The sequence below is a fragment of the Benincasa hispida genome, chromosome 11 (genome assembly GCF_027475165.1).
Source record: "Benincasa hispida cultivar pf3 chromosome 11, pf3_genome.v1.1, whole genome shotgun sequence".
NCBI classification, from domain to species: Eukaryota; Viridiplantae; Streptophyta; class Magnoliopsida; order Cucurbitales; family Cucurbitaceae; genus Benincasa; species Benincasa hispida.
In genome coordinates this window covers 67,734,735-67,757,031 of record NC_143488.1, presented here as the reverse complement: position 1 = coordinate 67,757,031, position 22,297 = coordinate 67,734,735, and the positions used below count along the sequence as shown (strand labels likewise).

General features: G+C 29.5%; 2 protein-coding genes across 3 annotated transcripts; one reads left to right on the top strand and one right to left on the bottom strand.

Annotated features, from left to right (window-relative positions):
• The first annotated feature begins 11,206 nt into the window (after positions 1-11,206).
• On the top strand, positions 11,207-14,519 carry LOC120089851 (uncharacterized). Its single transcript, XM_039047263.2, has 5 exons — positions 11,207-11,777; positions 11,891-12,290; positions 12,673-13,472; positions 13,964-14,162; positions 14,254-14,519. The coding sequence occupies exons 1-4, from the start codon at positions 11,636-11,638 to the stop codon at positions 14,119-14,121; spliced, it is 1,500 nt and encodes a 499-aa protein (XP_038903191.1). The 5' UTR covers positions 11,207-11,635; the 3' UTR covers positions 14,122-14,162; positions 14,254-14,519.
• A 2,998-nt stretch (positions 14,520-17,517) lies between these two features.
• Positions 17,518-21,308, bottom strand: LOC120089760 (RING/U-box superfamily protein). 2 transcript variants are annotated; one of them, XM_039047147.2, is made up of 8 exons: positions 20,918-21,308; positions 20,085-20,546; positions 19,307-19,472; positions 18,783-19,077; positions 18,554-18,626; positions 18,291-18,381; positions 18,109-18,188; positions 17,518-18,009 (listed from the first exon to the last, which is right to left on the bottom strand). In XM_039047147.2, the coding sequence occupies exons 1-8, from the start codon at positions 20,996-20,998 to the stop codon at positions 17,659-17,661; spliced, it is 1,599 nt and encodes a 532-aa protein (XP_038903075.1). In that variant the 5' UTR covers positions 20,999-21,308; the 3' UTR covers positions 17,518-17,658. The 2 variants fall into 2 exon arrangements, with proteins under 2 accessions (XP_038903075.1, XP_038903076.1); XM_039047148.2 differs by having other exon boundaries at positions 17,518-17,963.
• Positions 21,309-22,297: the final 989 nt, after the last annotated feature.

The window sequence follows — 22,297 nt, the reverse complement described above, 5'->3', positions numbered from 1 at the left end:
ATTAGCTGAAATTATTTTGGTTTCAATTTATTTGATTATTCGGTTGACAGATCCGAACAAGATAGTAACTGATTTTAGATATAATAATTAAGTCCAACTTGACCATTTGATTCCATTTTATGTCTTTTTCTTCTTTGGATTCCTGTTAGTTTATTTATTATTAATCATTATTTTCTTTTAAATGCATTAAATAATGTTATATCTTCATAATTCTTCATCTAATAAGATATATACTCCATTTTTATTCCAACATGTTTGACAATATGCGGATCTAATCTTGCATGTATTTTCTCTAAAGTCATTTTCTTTTAATTTCAAAATCAAGTATTATATGTACTGATTTTTCGTTAATTAACAAATAACATGTCGGTTTGACATGAGAGATGAGATGGATTATTGAAAGGAATATATCGTATTTTATATTTCAATCATAACCTAACACGCCTATCCTTTTAGACCTGAATAAGGTAATTTAATCCGACCCGGCCTCACATTAGTTTCTTATTAGTAATTAGATTATTTGTTTAATAATGTGCATAAGAAGGGATTTGATATGGACTTATTGAAGTCTTATATAATAGCAAATGGAGGTATTTCTTCAGTGAAGACAAAAGACATTCTATGGGCATATAGTTAAAACCAAAGGATTCTGATTATTTATCAATTAATTCATGGCTCAAGGAACGTTAAGCCCTATGCCTTTTTTTTTTCTTGTGGAATTAAACATTGATATTCTTTAGAAGAATCTAATCTTTAAGAAAAACCCTAACTATATATTAAAAAACAAACTTACAATATTTATTAATACTTGTCACCATCCTCAAGGCGACATGGTGGCTAGGGAAAAAATTTGGGCACATGAGAGGAAAATTGTTTGGCATATATAACTTGTGTATAATATTAATAGTTTTTTTTTTTTTTTTTTTTTTTTAATAATGTTATTTTAATATTTATTGACAAAAATAGGGTTGGTTTGAAACTTTGGACAAAAATAGGGTTATGAAATCGTGGACATGGTTGAGTTTTGAGTTAGCACATAAATCGTGTACCCCGTCCACAATTTAAGGCCAATCACGAATTAAGACTAAATCTTTTTCTTTTTTTCACATTTTCTCCCAACTTTGTCTTCTTTTATTTTTTTGGTGTTTTTTTTTTTTTTGTATTTTTGGAGAATTTTTACTGTGAAATTCAAAATTTTAAAGGTGTACAGTAAAATAAAAAATATGGATTTTTTTATTTTTATTTTTATTTTTTGCATTTTTAGAGAATTTTACTATGAAATTTAAATTCTTAAAGGCCTACGATAAAATAAAAATTGAATAGAATTTCTAGCCACGAATTAAGACTAAATCTATATTTTTTTTCACATTTTCTCCCAACTTTTGTCTTTTTTTTTTTCTTATTCTTTTAATTTTTTTAGTGTTTCTTTTTTTGCATTTTCGGAGAATAATAAAAATTGAATCAAATTTCTAGCCACGAATTAAGGTTAAATCTATTTTTTTTTTCATATTTTCCTCAACTTTCATCCTCTTTTATTTTTTTAGTGTTTTTTTGTATTTTTGTACAATTTTTTATTGTAAAATTTAAATTTGTAAAGGCTTCCGGTAAAATAAAAATTGAATCAAATTTCTAGCCATGAATGAAGGCTAAATCTATTTTTTTCACATAGATTTGTTTTACTGTAGATTTTTTCACGGAGATTTGTTTTACACGGGAATTCAAATAGATTTGTTATCCACTTAAATAAAAATAATAAAAAAATAATAAAAATATCCCGTCCACGAGTTCGTTAGCTGACATAAAAATCGTGTAATGGATACACGATTTTGCTACCCTATTTTTGTCTACTTTTTCCTTCCACCTTACTTTTGTAATTTCTTTCTTATATACCCTATTTTTGTCATTACTTTTAAAAAATACATTATTTTTTAACTTACCTCAATATTATAACGTATATATTTGATTACTTTTTTAAATGCATATACATCTTAAGAGAATTTTTATTTACCCTTTTGAGCTGAGCTGAGCTGAGCTGAGTTGAGTTTTTTTTTTTTTTAATTTTTTAATTTTTTAATAATTAATTAAGTTTTTTAGAATGAGTTAGAGTTTAGTTGACAAAACTATAATCGTATATTTCATTTACATGATTACTGGTAAAAGCATGCTATTAAATTATTTCATATGATTCAAGAGAAATTAAGACGACTTTAAGTTTATTTTCCTGACTGAATAGAATTTATATTTTAATGGTAGATTTTCCCTAGAATTAAACGATTAAGGGATCTTTTGGATTCACTTTTTAAATATTTTAAAATATATATTCCCAAGATACTAAAAAGGCACTGATGTCTTTTCAAAATCAACACAACAACTAATAAAAAGAATTCTATGCAATAAAAATATTATAGAGCATTTGGGTAGAAATTAATTCATATGACTTTAAAGGATTTTTTTTTTTTTTTTTTTTTGAAATTAAAGGAAAAATTGATTGGCTAGAAAAGAACTATTTTCTTGAATAATGTGTAATTAGACATGTATAAATCGCCACCCCTTCAAATGTTACTGGTTATTGTAATACCTCTTATTTTAGAAGAAATTCTGAGTGCAAAATATTTCCAGAATAAGATTGCTTGATAATTGTATTTAATACAATTATTATAAAATAAAAATGATTATCCATTTGATTTATTATTTACTATTATATTATTATTAGAAGAAAAAAGAAAGATGGAAATGGTCATATTAACTAGGTTTTGTTTTTATTGTGTTTACTTATTTATTTTAGTTATGTTTATTAATCCACAAAATTTATACAAATTTCTGCATTTTTAATTAAATTAAAAAACCACTATTTTAATCTTAACAAAAATTCCATTTCAAAATTTTAGCTTAGAGAAAAATACCTTTCTAGACCCTAAATTTTGGATCTAGGTAGTTTCCCATATAGACTTTTAGGTTTCAAAATGTTACACATTTAGGCCGTGTGTATCCACCCATAAATATAATAAATCAATTGTAATATGAAAAGTTGATCCCCATTTGATTACGTTTGTTGCTATTTACTTGTATTCCATAATCATAATGAAATGTGGGGTCTAATAGAACGTGATCTGATTGAGGAATTGAATGTGTTCGATTGATTGAATTTGAAATTTACATGAGATCCACTAGCCATTATCGTTATCATTACTATTAATGTTATAGTATTAGAATCATGAATTTTTCATATTTATTATTACTGTTACTGTTACTGCTACTATTATTGTTACCTTACCTTACCATTACCGCTAAGTCTAGTGATAACAGTAAATGTGATAGATTTGAAATTCTAAGTAAATGTGATCAAAATCAATCCAATTACGTTTGCAATTCAGACTCGTTACAATTGATTTGTCAATGAAATTTCACTACGACTACACCACTTTTCATTACGATTTGGTAAACATGGCCTTAGTACTTAGTTTTGGGTCTGATTTCAATTTAGCCCATAGGTTTCAAAATGTTACAATTTTATCATTGAAATTTGAATTTTTGTTTCAATTTGATCTCTATGTTTGAAGATTTATACTTTGAACCTTGATTTTTCATTAATTACTTGCTTTCTGTGTTTAGTGTCATTGTCTATTAATTAATTTAAATGAAGTATAATTAATTATGTTCACTATTTTTCTTCATTATTAAAATTAAATTTTATAATTATTTTATATTAGTTAATAAACATTAATACCAATAAATTGAAAATGAGCCATATTCAATGAAAAATGGAGGTTAAAAAGGTAAAATAAACACTTCCAAGATTATTCTTCTTGAGATTAGGAAAGCATTTTTAAAATTTTAAACAAAGTAAAAAATTTGACTATACAAGTGATTGGAAAGTTAAAAATAATAATGAAAATGAGAGAATTAATTCTTGTTTTCAAGGGGTTATGATGTATATCCAAAGGGCAACACATTATTGCCATCCCCTTCCTTTCATTGATAGAGACTCACATGTGATATATGTATTATTATTATTCCCAATTCCCAATTCCCAAAGCACTTCTTCTTTCCTTCAACATCATATCTCTTTTGTAGATTTATTTTCTTTTACCATTTTCATTATTTTGAAGGTGATTTTTGGTGTTGGAAGGGTATATAAAAATGAAATCAATTTGTAATTTTCCCTTTTCAAATCACTCAAAAATGAAAAAGTGGGATACCAACGACATATATTAGTGCAACGCGGTTTTATCAAAATCACGTTCAATGCGATTAGACTTGTCAAAATCATACATAATAATGACATCATCTTTTTATTATTTGAAATTTCGACATATCAATTGATGAAGTTGATGTGTCGTCGACAATATATCCTTCATGTGGAGCATGTTGTCGTATAACAAGTCATCAATGACATTATATAGGATATCTTGGTCAATTTTCATATATTCATAATAGGATGTGATATTGTGATCTGATTTAAACGGGTTATTCATCTAGTAATAACTTTTGTATTCAATTTAGGAATTGTTAATCAATGAAGATGTTCTTATGCTTATTATAACTTAGGTATTTTCTCGAGTTTAACCGTGATAAAACTATGTTTACATCACTAACAGATTGGTAAAGATATAGGTTAAGGTGATAATGTGAGTCAAATCAATCATGTATATTGACACATCACAATATGTATAAAGATTGACAAGACAATTTTGTGTGATTTATTCACCACAAATGCAACTTGACCCAATTGGTACTTTATACATTGAGAATGAAAGATCAACTTAAATATAGTTTAATGGGTTAAAATAAGCATTCTTAACCAAAAAGTTAGAAGTTCAAATTCCTACCACAATTACTCAACGATTAACTAAGATAACATAAAAAAAAAATAACATATAATATAAATGAAGGCTTACAAATGTATGGAATAGTTTAACTACAATTTTATTAATAAAATAGAGAAAAAAGGTGAAATTAAGAATATTAGGGCCTCTTTAGCAGGCAATCTGAAAACAAAATTTTAAAAATAAAGAATTCAATGAAAACAAAATTGTATTTCATTTCATGTTTTCAGATATGTGTTTGATAGTTGATTCAGAAATTATATTTAAAATTTAAAAAAATTTCAAAATGTGATTGAAAATATATTCAATTATTCACTAAATATTTGGTTGAATATAAATAACTACTAAATAATTTTTGAACTTGTTTTATGTTAAAACTTTTGTATAATTATTATTTTGTAATATCATATAATATATATAATATATTATATATTTTAAGTTTAACAAAAATAATTGAATTTATAACATGAAACAATATAATTGTTATTGTTTTAATTATCATTTTTAATATAATTTTACATTTTAAAATTTTGAATTCAAAATCTGGATATATCGAAACATAAAAAAATTGTTTTCAAAATTTGCACGATTTGGATCACAGAACTTAGAAACAGAATTCAAACAGTCAATCAAACATATATAGTTGAATTCTATAATCAATATTTTTCTATTTATAAGAATTTCTCTAAATTGTTCTTATTTTATCACAATTTTTTAATTGTGATTTAAATGGAAGGTAATTTTTTGAATTTTTAGTTAAATTCTTAAAAAAATTAATATATATATATATTTTCAAAATTTGACTTGTATTTTAGAAATATCCCTAAAAATGTAGACATCTATAATATGCAAGATGAGAGAATCTAACCTCTTAGATCGAGATGTAGTTGAGTTATGCTCAAATTAACTCACGATATATAATTAATTAGTATCATATGATTAATATTTTTATACCTATTAAACAAATAAAAAATGAAGATATCGAAATATACTTCCGAGAATTATGTATTAGGACGAATATAAGAAATGATAATAATATTAAATAAAATATCACTAAATAATTTCTTGAGACAAGGAGGATTCCAAAGCATAATATTATATATACGTGTATGTATGGAATTTTGGTTTTGTTATTTTGAGAATCTCAAAATTTTTCTTAGAAAATATCATACATTTGGATGCGTTTTTTTCTTAGTTACATTTTCATGAAAAAAAATAAATAAATAAAAAACTAAGTAAACCAACGTGTGGCCAAGCATAGAAATGGTTCTAATTAATGATATTTGGATAATTGAATCATTATATTTTGTGAATTTGAACGTAATTCGATTTTTTTTTTTAAAGAAAAAGATACATGGACCAGTAGCTACACTCGAACATCTCAACTAGGTTAACAAATTCTTAGCACTCTCATCATATTACACGATCTTTCATAAATATTCAATAAATCCAAAAGACCATACAAAAGTCGGCATAACAGATATAACAAAGAAGGATTAGAGATAAACCCATAAGAGGACAACACACAACATTAGAGCTAAGCTTAGCTAATTGAACATATAGAACATATATTCTCGTTCAAGAGATTTAAAGTTTAAATTTCTCCACTCCACATGTTACTGAACTAAAAAGAATTAAATTGTCATAGATTATTGGACGACAAAAAGTAGTAATAAGTAATGGCATGAAAATGAAATTACACCACATATTTCGAATCTATAATTCTATCGTCATAAAAGGTCAATTCTCTCTCACTCCTCTCAAATAACATGTGAAGGGAAGGAATTCAAATCTTTATCCAATTGATCGAAGTTTTATACTTAAATCAGTTGAACTATACTCACGTTGGATTATATCATAAGATTAAAGAGAGATACATGCATGTCCAAATTTTAAGCTTTGCGTTTTAAATTGCTATTATGAGATAATCACATTGTGTCAGTCGTATTCGATAATCCTTCTCTCTCGAGTCGAGAGAGAAAGATAGAGGACATATCGGGAATCTATTTGTCTCTCTCTCATCCATGCAACATGTATATTGGAGTGTGTCCTTATCTGGTCGGACATATATATCTTTAGGGCTCATTCTCTTCCCCACCTGTTAAATTAGGGTTTTTTTTTTCCTTATTATATAGAAAGAGGAGAGAGATGAGACATAGGGTTTTGTGTATTTGTTATAAGTGCATGTGTTAGAGAGAGAGAGAGAGAAAAAGCATTGGATACCAAAATAGGGATGGGAAAAAGCATATATGATGTGAATGAAAATCCAAGGGAAAACAGACAAAAGTGGTTGCTTTCTCTCTCATATATATAATATAATTTTTTTTAAAAAAAAATTTCATCACAAATAGTATTACATTTTGAGATTAAAATTAAAATGTCTACTTAAGGCCTTAATTAAAAAAATTATGGTGTCTCTAAATTTTTTATTATGATTTTTTTAGTTGAGCAAATGTATGAGATTAAAGAAAAAAGTGTTGTAATTGTTGAATAATGCTATTGTTGACAAATTATGTTTTTTTTTTTCTAGTTCATGTTATTAATATTATTTCAAGGAATATATATTGGAAATGAGTATTATGATAAGTGTTTGTTTTCAATTTAAGTTTAATTTAGAAGATAAAGTACTAATTATTATTTCAAAGGTCGATGATTAATCTTTCACTCTATAATTGTTGAACTAAAACGAAGGTTTATATTCTTTATTAGTTACAACGACATATTGTTAAGGGTTGTTTTTAAATATAGAAAAATGAATTAAAATATTTATAAAATATAACAAAATTTTATAACTATCAATGATAGATGCTCTATCAGTTCTATCAGTGACATTGATAGACACTGATAGAAGTCTATCAATGTCTATTAACGTCTATCATTGATAGTTCTAAAATTTTATTATATCTTGTAAATATTTTCAACAGTTTTACCATTTGAAATAATTTTTCTATTGTTAATGGTATTAACAATATGAACTAAAATAGAAATTTAGGAATAAATATAACTAAAACTTTTTTTAATCATTAGTTTATATATATGTGTGTATCATGCAAACTTTGGATTGATTTTATGAAGAGCACCCCACATGTTGTACATGTACTAAAGAAAAATAAAATTATGAATCCCTTAAATCATGGGTTCAAACATTTTCTTTGGTCTCAATTAAGCAACAAATTAGAGCCCACTTAATTTTCATAACAAATTTATCAGTATTATTATTATTTTATTTTTAAAACAATAAATTTGTTTATTCATAATTCCTTTATATTTTAGTTTATGAAAAAAGAACATATTATAAATTAACATTAATATATAGTTAAATTTATCCAATCAATTACGAAAAAAACAACTATTATACGAAAATATAATCTAAATCTTGTAAAACCTACCTACAAAATTGTATATAATAACACATTTAATTATCGGTTGAGTTATATATATGTAGATCAATCAAGACTCAGGAAAGTCAATAAATTATAACCAACATCAATCAATGAAATCGGTTCATGATCTTCTATTTGAAAAAGCGTAGACGACGAGCAAATCTTCTCAAATCAATTCAATCGAGTCAATTCGTCAACACCAACACATGAATCACATCCCTACTCATGATCCACACCAAAGGGTCCTTTTCTTTTTTTTTTTTTTCTTTCTCTTTTTTTTCTTTTTGAAACAAAATATTTCAAAACAAAAAGAAAAAAAGAGTTGTGATTACAAAATAGATAGAGACAAGTAAAGGTATCACGGACGGATGTGGGAATTACAAAGCAAAAGTATGGGGAAATGTAAACTATATATATATATATATATCTTCTCTTTCTTCTGTCTCAATGTTTCTGACCCTCTGATTTGTTGTACTGATATGTCAAATGCCCAAAATTACCCTTTCATAATTATTACTTAATCATTCTTTTCCAGATTCACCCCCATAAAGTTTACTTACTTTTACTTTTTTTTTTACCACATAAAAAAAAAAAAAAACAAAATCTCACACCCTTTTCTCTCTCTCTCTTTGTTTTGATTACTTCTAGGTAGATTAGGTACTTTGTTTGCTATACATTACAATCCCCCCTTTTCACTCGAACTTTTTAACTTGCCTTTTTTACATTTGGTCTATTGATTGAGATATTCATTTTCACCGTGGTGATTTTTCGTTTAAGTAGAGATCGAAAGAGGATGTAGGAGAAAAAACTTCTCTGATAAGCGAAATCTCCTATTCCCACCACGTTCTTGTCTCGTTTGTCTTTTTTTTAATTTATTGTTTTTATTATTGTTAACTATAACATTTAAAATTTTAAGTTTTATTGTTTAATGGTCAAGATAATAGATATGTTTGAAGATTTAGGTTATATATTGATAATTTGAAAGATAATTATTTCATTCAAGAGAAAATTTGTTATATAATTAAACAAAAATTTAAAAAATTAAACAGAAGATCTTTGTGAGAATTCAATCCTTGCAAATTTTTCCTATTGGAAATTTTCACTTAGAACTTCGAAAAATTAAATGGAAAATTTCACGGGATGAAATTGAAATAAGGAGGAGAGATAGAAATAGAGAAACTATCCTTAACGTGGCCCGCCCACCTTGTGAATATCTCTATCTGTTAATGTACATATAGGTCCACTATTTTTCATTTTTTTGTTTTTGTTTTTTTTGAATATATAAATATTCATCATGGGAATTGCTTCAATTGGGTTGGTGCTAGGGTTTTAACGGTGTTCGTATGTTTTTCAATTTATTTTCCAATATGGTTTTTGAAGTTTGAGTTAGCGTTTGAGAATGAGTGTGGAAAGTGATTGATTGATATCAACTTTTGTTCTTGAAAACAAAACTTTGAGTATTGACTTGTGTATGTGTGTGTATAGAGATCTTTTTAGTTTAGAAACTTACTAATTAAAGTTTTAGGTGGAGTTGTTTGGGTAATAGTCTTTTGTGAAAGGATAGAATAATGTCATTTTTTAAAGTATTCTATTAGGAAAAAGACAATCACATGGTAGTTATTCATGAGTAAAGAACATTTTTGTTGACCACAAGTTTAAACAAGGTATATTTGGGGAGGAGGTTTTTGGCTTTATCAATTTGGACTATTGTGTAAAATAACACTAGTAGTTATGTTTTACATTTGCTATTATGGGTTCATTTATACTTAGATGTTATAGGTGAGCTTCTCTAGAGTCATTTAGACTAGACGTCGAAGTCTCCTATTGAAACTATTAAAGGTCGAATTAAGGAGTGACATCGAATACATACGAATAACTCAATTGAGGTACATGTCCATCTCCTTTCCCTTCTCACATTTTCTACGTACAATCATGATATATAACATTGGATAGTAAGAAATGGTATGAATAGAAGAGAGACATCCTATTTAAAGAGCTATGCTATACTATCCTTATCCTAATCCTAACTCAAGTAGCTGAATACTACTACGACCTCAACAGTAATTTAAATTACTGGAGCATGTTTGACACATACATATCGATATGAATTCCTTTCCTTACAAGCTAGATTGACTTTTTGGTCTATTTCCTTAGTAGAAAAGTTTAAATAGACATGCGACTAAAGTCTTACATGAATGATTAAATTTTTATTAAAACTCATTACAAGTTCTCATTTATTTGCTTTAAAGAGAGAAGCTATACACAAATCCATATATATACCTTTTCAACCAAACTTTATGTAACACAATGAGTCAACACTAACACCATATCTTTCATATAGTTGATCAAAGACAAACAAAGAGTTTGGTGTAGTTAGTAAGTTTACATCTGTATATAAATATATGTATATATATATATATATATAATTAATTAATATGATAGCTTTGAATATAACTCATCAAATGGGACCCCCACTTTTTTCATTGAAAAGTTGAATGTACTGTTGAAGTTTGAACCTCAAAAATGTTGAAAAAAAAAATGAAGAACTGTATATACATTCTGGTTACAAAGCATGTGTATAGAAAGAGAGAGAAAGAGAGAGACAAACAGAGAGAGTTGGTTGTCCATTCCAACATATGGCTTACAAAATTAAAAAGATAATAGAATAATAGAATTTAATATCCACATAGTATTTCAAAAATATAGGTTTAAATACTACTTTGATTTCTGTACTTTTGGTTTCGATTCATTTTGTTCCTTACATTTTTAACTTTTTGATTCATTTTGGTATTTGAAGTTTTAAAAAGTAACCGTTTTGAACTCTTAAAAATGAAAATGAAGGGATTGGAATGGTATCACTTTGTGAAAGTACAAGGATTAAAAATACAGGTACCAAAATAATATTTAAACCAATATATATATATATATATATATATATATTTGAGTTTAGGAGAGAGAAAAAGAGTAAAATAAAAGGGGGAAGAGATTGTTTTTCATAAGAGAAAAACATGTTGGTTTTTGGTGTTTTCTTAAAAGCAAACAAAAGAGGGAAAAATCACACCTCAGATCTCCATTAGAAGAAAACACACACTCTCTTCTCTTCTTCTCTTCTCTTCTCATCATCATATATAAATTTTTTTTTTCTCTTCCAAAGGTCTTTTGTTCAGATTCAAAGTCTTCAAAACTTTGGTTTTTACTGTCTTTTGGCAGAACCCTAACAATTAGTCTCTTCCTCTCTTTTCCTTTGTCAACAGATCATCATCATCATCATCATTTTAACACAACCAAAATCCCTTCCCTCAAGTTTTTTTAGTTGTTTGTTTGCAGATTAAGAAAAATTTAAAAATCCCTTGGTCTTTTCTTGTTTGTTCTTGTCTAAACCATCTTCAATCACCTCCAAAATAAGAACCCAAAAACCAAAAAATTATGTCAACTAATCCCTTTTCTCTTCTCTCTTCTACTACAACTGCCTTTGCTCATCAGCACGACGATGCCAACCCTAACCCTAACCCTAAACCGAAACCCTCCGCTGCTACAAAGAAGAAGAGAAACCTCCCTGGAACCCCAGGTGAGGCGCGCTTAATCTACTTCCTTCTTTGATTTGTTTTTGTTTTTTAAATAATCGCATAAGGTTTTTTTCATGCGGAGCTTGAATAAGTTGTGTTGTTGTTGTTGTTGCAGATCCCGATGCGGAAGTTATTGCTTTGTCGCCGAAATCGCTCATGGCAACGAATAGATTCATATGTGAAATTTGTAACAAGGGTTTTCAGAGAGACCAGAATCTGCAACTTCATCGACGAGGGCATAACTTACCATGGAAGTTGCGACAACGAACAAACAAGGAGCCGATCAAGAAGAAGGTGTATATTTGTCCAGAGAAGACCTGCGTACACCACGATCCGTCGCGAGCCCTCGGCGACCTCACCGGAATAAAGAAGCATTTCAGCCGGAAACACGGCGAGAAGAAGTGGAAATGTGACAAGTGTTCTAAGAAATATGCAGTTCAATCTGATTGGAAAGCTCACTCCAAAACTTGTGGGACTAGAGAATATAAGTGTGATTGTGGAACCCTTTTTTCCAGGTAAACTTTCTCTCATTCAAGAAATTAAATGAGTTCAAATCATTTTTCTCACCATCCAAACAAACAAAACATAGAAGATTCGAAAACCTCTAACTTTTTAATAGTAGTGACCGAGACAAATCAGTTTCAAACTGTAGTATCACAGATCAATCAGGGTTGGAGAAGAAACACGTTTTTCAAATCATGGGTCATTTTTGAATCAAGCAAAAGGCAAAAACTCACTTTTTTTTATAATTTTTTTTAATTTTTTTTAAACTCTTATTGTTAAAGACAGAAGTAATTAATGCAAGATTGTGTCTCTGACCTAGAAATTGAATTGTAACAAACATAAAGACAAATGATTGGACAAAATTAAAGTGTTGGATTTTTGTTTCTCTTACAGGAAAGATAGCTTCATAACCCACAGAGCATTTTGTGATGCTTTAGCTGAAGAAAGTGCAAGAATCACAACAGTTTCAGCTACAAATATTCTCAATAATCTTAGAAATGATTCAAATATTCTTCTTCACCAACAAGATCAATCTTTGATTGATCATCATACCAATAATACTCTTCAATCTCTTGGAGATATTTCTGGGCTTTCCCAATTCAATCATTCAGATCATTTCTTGAGAGATTTTGAAGATCATCAACACAAGAACAGATCTCCATTATCACTTTGGTTGAACCAAGCTTCAGCTGAAACTGCAATGAACAATCACAACAATAACAATAATAATATTTCCAACCTTTTTGGAGCTTCTTCTTCTTCTTCCAATCTTTTCGGATCCATAACCGAAAACGGGCTTTCGATGTTGCCAGTAATCGAGAAGGAAGATGTTGAGAATAAGGGAGGTAATAATTTGTCGAAAGCTACATCATCGTCGGCAGCGGCACTGTTGTCGGGTCAGTCTTCTCAGTCTGTTGTTTCGTCTTCTCCGATGTCGGCCACCGCCCTTCTGCAAAAGGCTGCTCTTATGGGCTCAACTAGAAGCAACAACAATAATAATTCCCCGCTCTTCGGTGCGGGTGCTTTTGGAGTAATGAGCTCTTCATCGTCGTCATCATCGTCTTCCAATGCAGTAAGCTTGAACTCTCTTAATAAATCTAGAAGCTTGACAATGGCTGACTCGGTTCAGATGATCGGTACCAACTCCGACTTAAGCTCGAATTGTCTCAGCCAGCTTCTAATACCACAGAACGGTAAATTAAATTTAATCTTTTATTCATATTTTTAACCCTCATTTCAGCTATAGATTTGAAAATTACTACTAAATTCAACAAATGACTCTGAATATTAATTGAGAAAAAAAAAATACCAATATCACTAAATTATATTCTAATTATATAGGATAGAGTTAGGACAGGATTATTATAATAATTATTATTATTAATTTTTTGTATGTATAACATTTCAATATGAAAATTTAAAGGGGTAAATTATTAGAGAAAAAAATATTTTAAATGTTAAACTTTTTCATATGAATTTTTAAAGCCCTAGACCAAGACAATGCGACATTTTTCTCTCTAAATTACATCAACCTTAAAAATTGTTTTTAAATAAAGGAAAATAAAACAACTTATTTACAAATATAATAAAATTTTACTATATATTACGATCTATCATTAGTAGACAGTGACATTTTATTATACTTAAAAATATTTTCCACAGTTTTTTCATATTCTTAATGCAGGTAACAACGTTATGATTAGAAGTAGCGGTCAAACGAGGGACTTCCTCGGAGTTGGAGGAGGAGAAGCACCCCGACCGCCATTCCTTCCGCCGGAGCTAGCAAAATTTGCCACCATAAACTCAACAGTGGGATTAAGCCAATTCGCCGCCAACCACTAAAATCCCATCATCAAAGCCATCAAACTTAATCAAATCGGAAGGTCAGTAGAAAATAAAAATAATTTTCATGTGAGAAATTACCACGTTTTATTTTTAACCATAATGATAAGGAAGCCACATATTTTTTTACAGTGCAGGGCGGCGGAAACGGTCAGAAGGGGCCGACGGCGGGGGCCACCGGTGGATGTTTAAAGTTTGACAGTTCCAAAAAGCAGTAAAAATGGCCATGCATGTAAAACCTTTTTTTCTTTTTCTTCTTTTGCCTTTTGTTATTTTCTATGTTGTCGTTTGAACTTTTAAAATTTTTCTTTTTCCTTTCTTTTTGTAATTTCGCTTTCAAATTATTGCATTTGCCAGAGAAAACTATTTCTATATATAAATAAATATAAATATATATATGACTACTGGTCAAATTAATCTGGCCGGCAGCCACCATCAGGTCAACGTCGGTAAGCTTGAAGAAAAATAATTGATAATGATAATAATGATACAATTTGGGACCAATTAGTTTTGGGTTAAAATAACAATTTGTTCCAATACTTAGTTATTTAGAGATAAATTTTATTGAAATGATTAAATGATAATAATCATTTTCATGTAATAAAGTTAATTATTTTAAATAGTAAAACTATTTAAAATGTCAGTAGACTGCGTTAGATATCTATAATTGACACTCATAGATGCCTATAGACTGTGATAAATGTCTATCGCCGTGGTCTATCGCTGATAAACCAATGGCACTTTCCTATATTTATAAACAAGTTGACTCATTTTCATTTATTTAAAATCATTCCTACGATGAAAGATATTATGTCAATATATTTTCACAATTTATTAAAAATAAAGTCATAATAAAGACTAATTTTTCAAGAAAAATGAGTAGTTTTAAAATCTATTAAAAGTGTATTTAAACTTTACTTGTTTTTTTTATGTCAACATGCATGAGCCTTTTTTTTAGTACACTGTTTTCTTTTTTCCTTCCAAATTTTAAAAGATCATGTATTAGGAAAGATGGAAGGTAGAATTCGAGCATTTGGTTAGACATTATTATGATAACTTGATTTTTCTTAAAAATTGGTTGAATTTTAAGTGATTTATGGATGGGTTCATGGAAAATTTTCTAATACGTAATTTCAAAGAGATCAATATTTCAATGTTTGTTCAAGTTTAGAGTTTCATTATAAAAATTAAAAGGGGTAGTTGCAAATATAGACATTAGACCCAAAATATTAGTAGATATAACATAATGTAAAAAAAAAATTACAAATATGATCAAATTTAAATAGTCTATCCGTGATAGACCGACCATATTATTGGTAGTGATAGATCATATTATTGGTAGTGATAGACCCTATTATTGGTAGGAGTCTATCAGTGCTAGAATAAACAATAGAAGTTGATCGCTGATAGACTTGGAAGTCTAGTCTATCAACGATAAAAGTCTATCGCGGATAGACTTGTCTATATTTGTAATTTTTTTAAAATGATGTTATACACTTGGTTATTATTCCTAAAAATGCTACCAATTATAATTACCCAAGTTAAAATTAATTCATTGGGTTTTTTTTCTTTCAATTTAATGATTACACAAAACCTTTGAGAGGCATAATATTAATAATAACAACAACAACAACAATAATAAATTTCTTTAGTTTACATGATTGACAATGTTGGGGATATATCGTTGAATGTATAAAATACTAAAGTACATTTCAGGTTATACCTATGTGATGAACAAAAATAGGTACATTGTAGGATGTACTCAAATATTGCTCTGATTAAATACCATCTTAAACTTTATTAGTATGAGAAATTAGAAAATATTGTCGTTTTGAAAGTTTCATCATAAAAAATAAGATAATCAGTTAGACAATTATTAAATTTGTGTAGTTTACGTTTGTTTTCAAGAAAAGCATATATATTACATGGCATAATCAAGAAAATCGAAAAAAAATTAATGTCATATGTATATACTACAACCGGTTAAGGCATATACTCCTAATCAAGAAGGCTAAAATTTCAACCTTCTATTTCACCAAAGAATAAATAAATAAATCAAAGTCTCATAACAACTATTATAAATATTACATTTGCAAAATTAAACCAAAACAAAGTAAATTAAAATATATTATTAGATTAGAGAGATGAAGAGTTTTAGGGATATATGATTTAAGTTTCCAATGATGTTTATAGATTGAGAATCTCAAGACCCTAATTCAAGAGAGAGATGAGTTTACAAAGAAAAAACAATGTTGGAACTAATTAAGATGGACAAGAATGTATAGGGTCCTAGGTATTATTGTAGGGCACTTTTATTCCTAGGGAAGCACTTGCTTGGGGCAACCACCCCTACACATTTGACTTTGCCCTAAGTAATTTTTATTATATATATATATATTTCTTTTCAAGTAAAAAAAAAAAAAAAAAGCCCTATGAAAAATGGTCAATGGTCTATAGGACATCCCCTAAATTCAAAGGGTTTTTATTTATTTATTTATTATTATTATTATTTTTTTTTTGGAGAAGTTCAACTTTTTGAAGTCCTAAAATAAAAAAAAAAAGGACTTTCAAAAGGGAAGATCTATCAAAATGCACAAAAAGGGAAAAGGTGAAAAAAGTTTTTCTTGATTTGTATTGAAATTATAGTGTAATGATGTCTACCTTTTTGTGTTAAATTACAAAAAGAAAAGGGAACAAAGTTGACCTTTTTTTAAAAAAGTAGCTATGTCAATCAGAAAAGTAATGTTGTGAAAATCTTGTCAAATAAAATTAGAAAAAAAATAACAATAATAATAATAAGTTTGAAAAAGATTATTGTAGCTACTACATATCACTCATCAAAATGAATTTTTTGTTTTTTTTTTCCTGATAAGATGTTCTAAAATATGTGATATTCAATACTATATTTTATTTTTCTCCATAAACTTTAGGACATACGTCTAAGATAAGAGTGTATCATTAAGTAACTAAGGCAATAAAAATAATGAACAAAGTGAATTAAAATAAAAATTTCAAATCTTCTTGAAAACCATATTATCAAAATACAACAATATTATATGTTTATAAATTTAAGGTTAAAACTAATTTTTGTAACATTTTAGTTTCAATCGTATAGAATATTATTAATATTAAATGAAATTTGTTACACGTTTAGATTAAAAAACTAATTAGAGATCAAATTTTGCTTTTACATAATAAAAATTTAAATTTTTTGACGAGATTTATGAAGACTAAATTGTTATAAATTTGAAAATATATTGACTAAGTTGTTACAACTTCCATACAAATATTCAGATGTTTTTATTATGCATTTTCTAATATAGTTTTCAAATGCCAAAATAGATTTTAATAATCCCAGATTTTGACTTTCTCTAATCAAAGAAAACTATAAAAATGTATGATAAAACATTTATATGTATATAAATTTATAGAATTCTCATAGAAAAATTATTTACATTAATCATCTACATAGTCTATAGCAACAATGGGATGAAATACACAGAATGTGAAAGCATATACAATAGTTTGAACTCCCTGTCAATGGCACACTGATATGGTCAGCCTCTGAGGCATGGCTTCTGAAGTTCCCATTTCAATATCTTGACCATGAGGATCAATTTGGCTCAAGAGCAAGGTTTCGCGTACTGTTTGAGGCTGCATCGGTTCCTCGACTCGCCGTTGAAGACCAAGTGGAGGATCTGCTTGCATCTGATGCGGTATTGTCAAAGATCCATCTGGCTGCATAGTTGACATAGTTTGATGGGTTGATTGATCGACCCATGGTCTTGTTCGTCGAAGAATTCTCTCGAGAACGGACGTAAGAGCCATTGTAACCCCAAAGCCTGAAAAGGTGGCAAGAAGAACAGCTACAATAGCCTGCATACGAAACTATAGATCCAAACAAACACGATTTACTTGAATGCTAAACAATGCATCTCTTCTTCACATTGCATCAATATCACTACAGTTTTCGAAGTAAATTCTTACCTTTGAGTAGAAAACATGAGAAAAGGCGATCACTAAAGCAAGCTGAATAGCTGCATAAATCCATATATACTTCTTCCATACTGACAACAAACTTCAATAGTATTAATACGGATTGATATCAAGAACAAGCATCGGAAAATTATTTTCCGTATAACGTCTTGAACGAACGAGTAAAGCCCTACCCATGGTTGCTGCAGTCATGGATGCAAGAAGACCAAATATGCAAGAAAATGGAAGAGAAATAGCTAGAGCACTTGATCCCATTTTATGAGCCTGCACAGGCACTGGTATTAGCAATCCGAACAGCCTTGAAAAGGATAAGCAAACCATACATTAATCCCCACCCGTCTACTGGTGTAACATTGTTAACGCCATTGATCGATAGAGAAGAACATTACGAGGTAGATAATTAAGAAGGAGAAGAGTTGGAGAAGTGCTAGAATACCAGGAGTTGCTCTAGGAAGCCAAAGTAAGCTAGCATGTTGATGATAACAAGAAAAGGAACATCCTGCCAAACCCTGTAGAATGTTCGCAAAAAAGTTCAGTTTTCGACTCAAACACAAATTGGAATTCGTCTTCTGACAATCGGGCAGATTTTTATGTACTACGTTAAGAGAATGGATACCCTTTTCCTGGATGCATTCACATTCCAATGGAGAAATGGCTTTACTTGCCTGTATCGAGTAACAGCAACTGAATTGGTTCCGCTTCCTTGGAAGTTGTACGTCTGAACGGCATGCACTCGTAACAGTTCAATTGGAAGATTCTGAACCTCTTGCCTGCACACATCGCATATTCTGTTACCTTTAGTGCTAAACCATTTGATAGCACATTCTTGGTGAGCCAGAGCAAGTTCACCCTTGCAGTTACATTCCATCTTGAACGTCTCGGGACCGTTCCCAAGCTCAATCAAGCATACTCGACAAACAGCTTCTTCTGATATATGTTCACCAGTGTCTATATTTTTATCTGAATCATGAAAATAAAGCATGTATTGATAATTAAAGTTTAAAGAAAACAGAGGAAATATCTGTCTACACCCTTCCCCCCAATTAAAATCCTCAACTAAATTGAGTCATTGGAATAATTATACAGTAACGAAGAGTGAAGAAAACATGACTTCCATGGCACTTCAAGAATGGAGAAGGAATCTAGTTGATGCGAAAAACCGAAAACAAAACAACATAAGAAATATTACCATTATGATGTGTTGGTGATTTAAATGGGGTCATAACGATCTCTTTGCCAATTTGTGGAGAGATTGGAATCGGACGAACAATATTACCATGTAATAATACACTTCCATCTTCTCTGATCAATGGTACAGAATAGGAACGATGCATCGACCTTTGAGCCAAGTCTCTCTGTAATGTGAGGAATTCTGTAAGAACCAAATAGAAAACACAGTTGGAAAAAAACTGTTTGAGCAAAAGGGATAAACCAATCAAATTGTAATGATGTTAAGGGAGTAGCTTCACAATGCATTGCATACGAAAAGTTACATTGATGCTGACTCAACCATAAAAACTAAGCCCAGTCCCGAAAATGCCGAAGTTGATGATCTAAAGACTTAAAATACAAAACTTCAATCCAAAATGTGAAACCCTTCAAATTGGCTAGCTTAGTAGAGAGCAATCAAGTAGAGCTCTCCAACTGACTCACAAGAACCGTTCTACAAAGTCGTTGCAAAGTATAAATGTTATGAAAGATACAAGAATGACAATCAAAGAATAAAGAACAAGAAGAAATCAACACATACGTGGTTCACTAATAGGTTGTTAGATACATCCACCAGCATAAGGAGAGAGAGCAGTTTTATTATTAGAGAGGAATATCAGAAAATACAAATAGAGAGATTCAAGATATTTCAACAATAAGAATGAAGACGGGTGGAAATAGTGCTATAAAACATAATCATATAATTCATATCTATCACAATAAACAGTTTTCATGGTCAGAAGTGATAATATACGTACAGTTGGGATGGGAGGTTCAATTATGCTCCCTTCATATGAGGATCCTAAATCTGCTTCTCTTTTCAATTTGGGGTTGAAAAGTTTTGTAAGCGATAACGACCTCGATATTCTAGGTCTCTGAGATGCAACAACACGAGAAACTTCGCAGGGTAAGATTGGAGACATTTCAACATCTGACCTTAAATTTGCATATTGGGAGTTCATGCTTGTACCAATGCTTTCTGGATTTGATTTACTTTCGGATGGTGAAGCGCCTTGGGAAAATGCAGCATTAGAAAAACTTGGGGAAGATAGAGGGGAGAAAGCCACTCTTTTGGAAGAATGGGCTGGAATTTGGGAAGATTTTGATATCTCAGAATATTCACCAGAGTTCATAGCTGCAAGTGATGGACCATCCATAGGAAGATTATCAAATTTCTGGTGCAAATTAGGGCACTTTTCTTCAGTTGAATCTCCTTCAGCCTTCAGTTTGAAGCAGAAAATCAGAATGAAACTATTTTATATTTAGGAAATATACACAGAACTCAGAATTTTATGAGCCTGAACTCAAAGAAGAATCAAAACAACCAATTCTCTCATTCAGAAAGAGCACAGAAAACCAGAACCCATCAATTTCATTGGTTTGATTCGACTTTTGAAGTATGGTCCCATAACCATAACTGTTTGTCCACTGATTTTCTTTACAAGAACTCTAAACAAAGTACCAACACTTGACAAATGTAACAAAAACTAACTATAATCAACATTGAAGTCCTACCAAACACTCAATAAAAGTGAATTCCTAAGAAAACCCAGATAAATTTTGGACAAATAAACAGAAAATTTGTAATTACTTTGAGATTTGAAGCACCAAACTTGCTCTTCAAAGGGTCTCCACCGTCTTCTTCAGCTAGATTGTGCTTCCCAGTAGCCATTTTTCATTGAAGAACTTATCTCACGCCAATTGCCGGAACAAGACCATGATTCTTGAAAAAAAAGTAATGGGGTATCAAGTTTTCTTTGAAACTCTCTAATCTGATAATAAAATAACCAAAAAACATGGAAAAGGCAGAGGGAAAGAGAATCAAAATTGGGGTTTTGGTCTATTCCATTGACATTCATATGAATGTTTTGGAAGAGCTGATTTTTGAGTTCTGACAGGTGTTTGATATGGTTACATTATCCATTTTCCGTTCTTGACCCGGAAAAAATCAAGTAATTAAAAAGGGATAAGAAAGTGACAACAAAGAAAACTAATTATTGAATAGAGCTTTAATTAGCAGAATTATGAAAACCACTTGTCTAAAACATGACGTTTTGTATAATTTGTTTATAATTGACTTTTTTTTTTCCTTCTAAAGATAGAACAAGATGATAATTGACTTATTTTTCCACTTAAAATAACACAAAGATGGTAATTAAGTCGAGAATGTGATATTAATTCCTATGGAATCCAATTGACCAACTTTAAGCTAGCAAGGGGTTGCACTTCTAGTCTATCCAAACTCAACTGGTACGTTGTAAGTTGGACATTGGTATTTAAAACTGTTTAGGAGTCGTTTAGTTAGAGGGTCTCAGAATTAGCACATGTATCCAAATCTCAGGTTTGTTTCATAATTTTCATTTTTTTTCTGAAATAAGATATTATCGACATTCTCATTTATTATAAATCAGAGTTTTATATTCATTTTCAAAATGGTGGATTTTCTCTTTTCCCCTCCCCATCTATTTTTCATTTTATATATAATTTCATTTAGAATATAATTAATTAATTAATATTAATTTAAAAAAATTAATAAAAATATGCATTTTTATAAATCAACAGCAGTCTATTAAAATATTTACTTAATTTATTTTTATAATAAAAATTTATTAAATGAATGCAATTACTTTTGAATTAATTGCTCAAAAGACCTATTTTAAAGGTCCAAAATGGCAAATGACTCAGTTTTTGAAAAAAATGTCAAATGCCCCTTTACTAATGTCATGACCACGTGAAGTTACATTATTGCTCTTCTTTTTTCTTTTTCCTCTTCTTTGGTGGGAGAAATCTTCCTCTGCACATCGTCGTCTTCTTCTCCAATTTATTCTCCTCCGTTCGTTTAATTCTTCTTCTCTGGCATGATGAGTCCATGCGAGCAGCTCCGATGCGACCAACTCTAGTGAGCAAGAGACGAGAGAGAGGAGTGATTTTTTGAGTGATGAAACGAAGAGAGAGCGAGACGAGTTAGAGC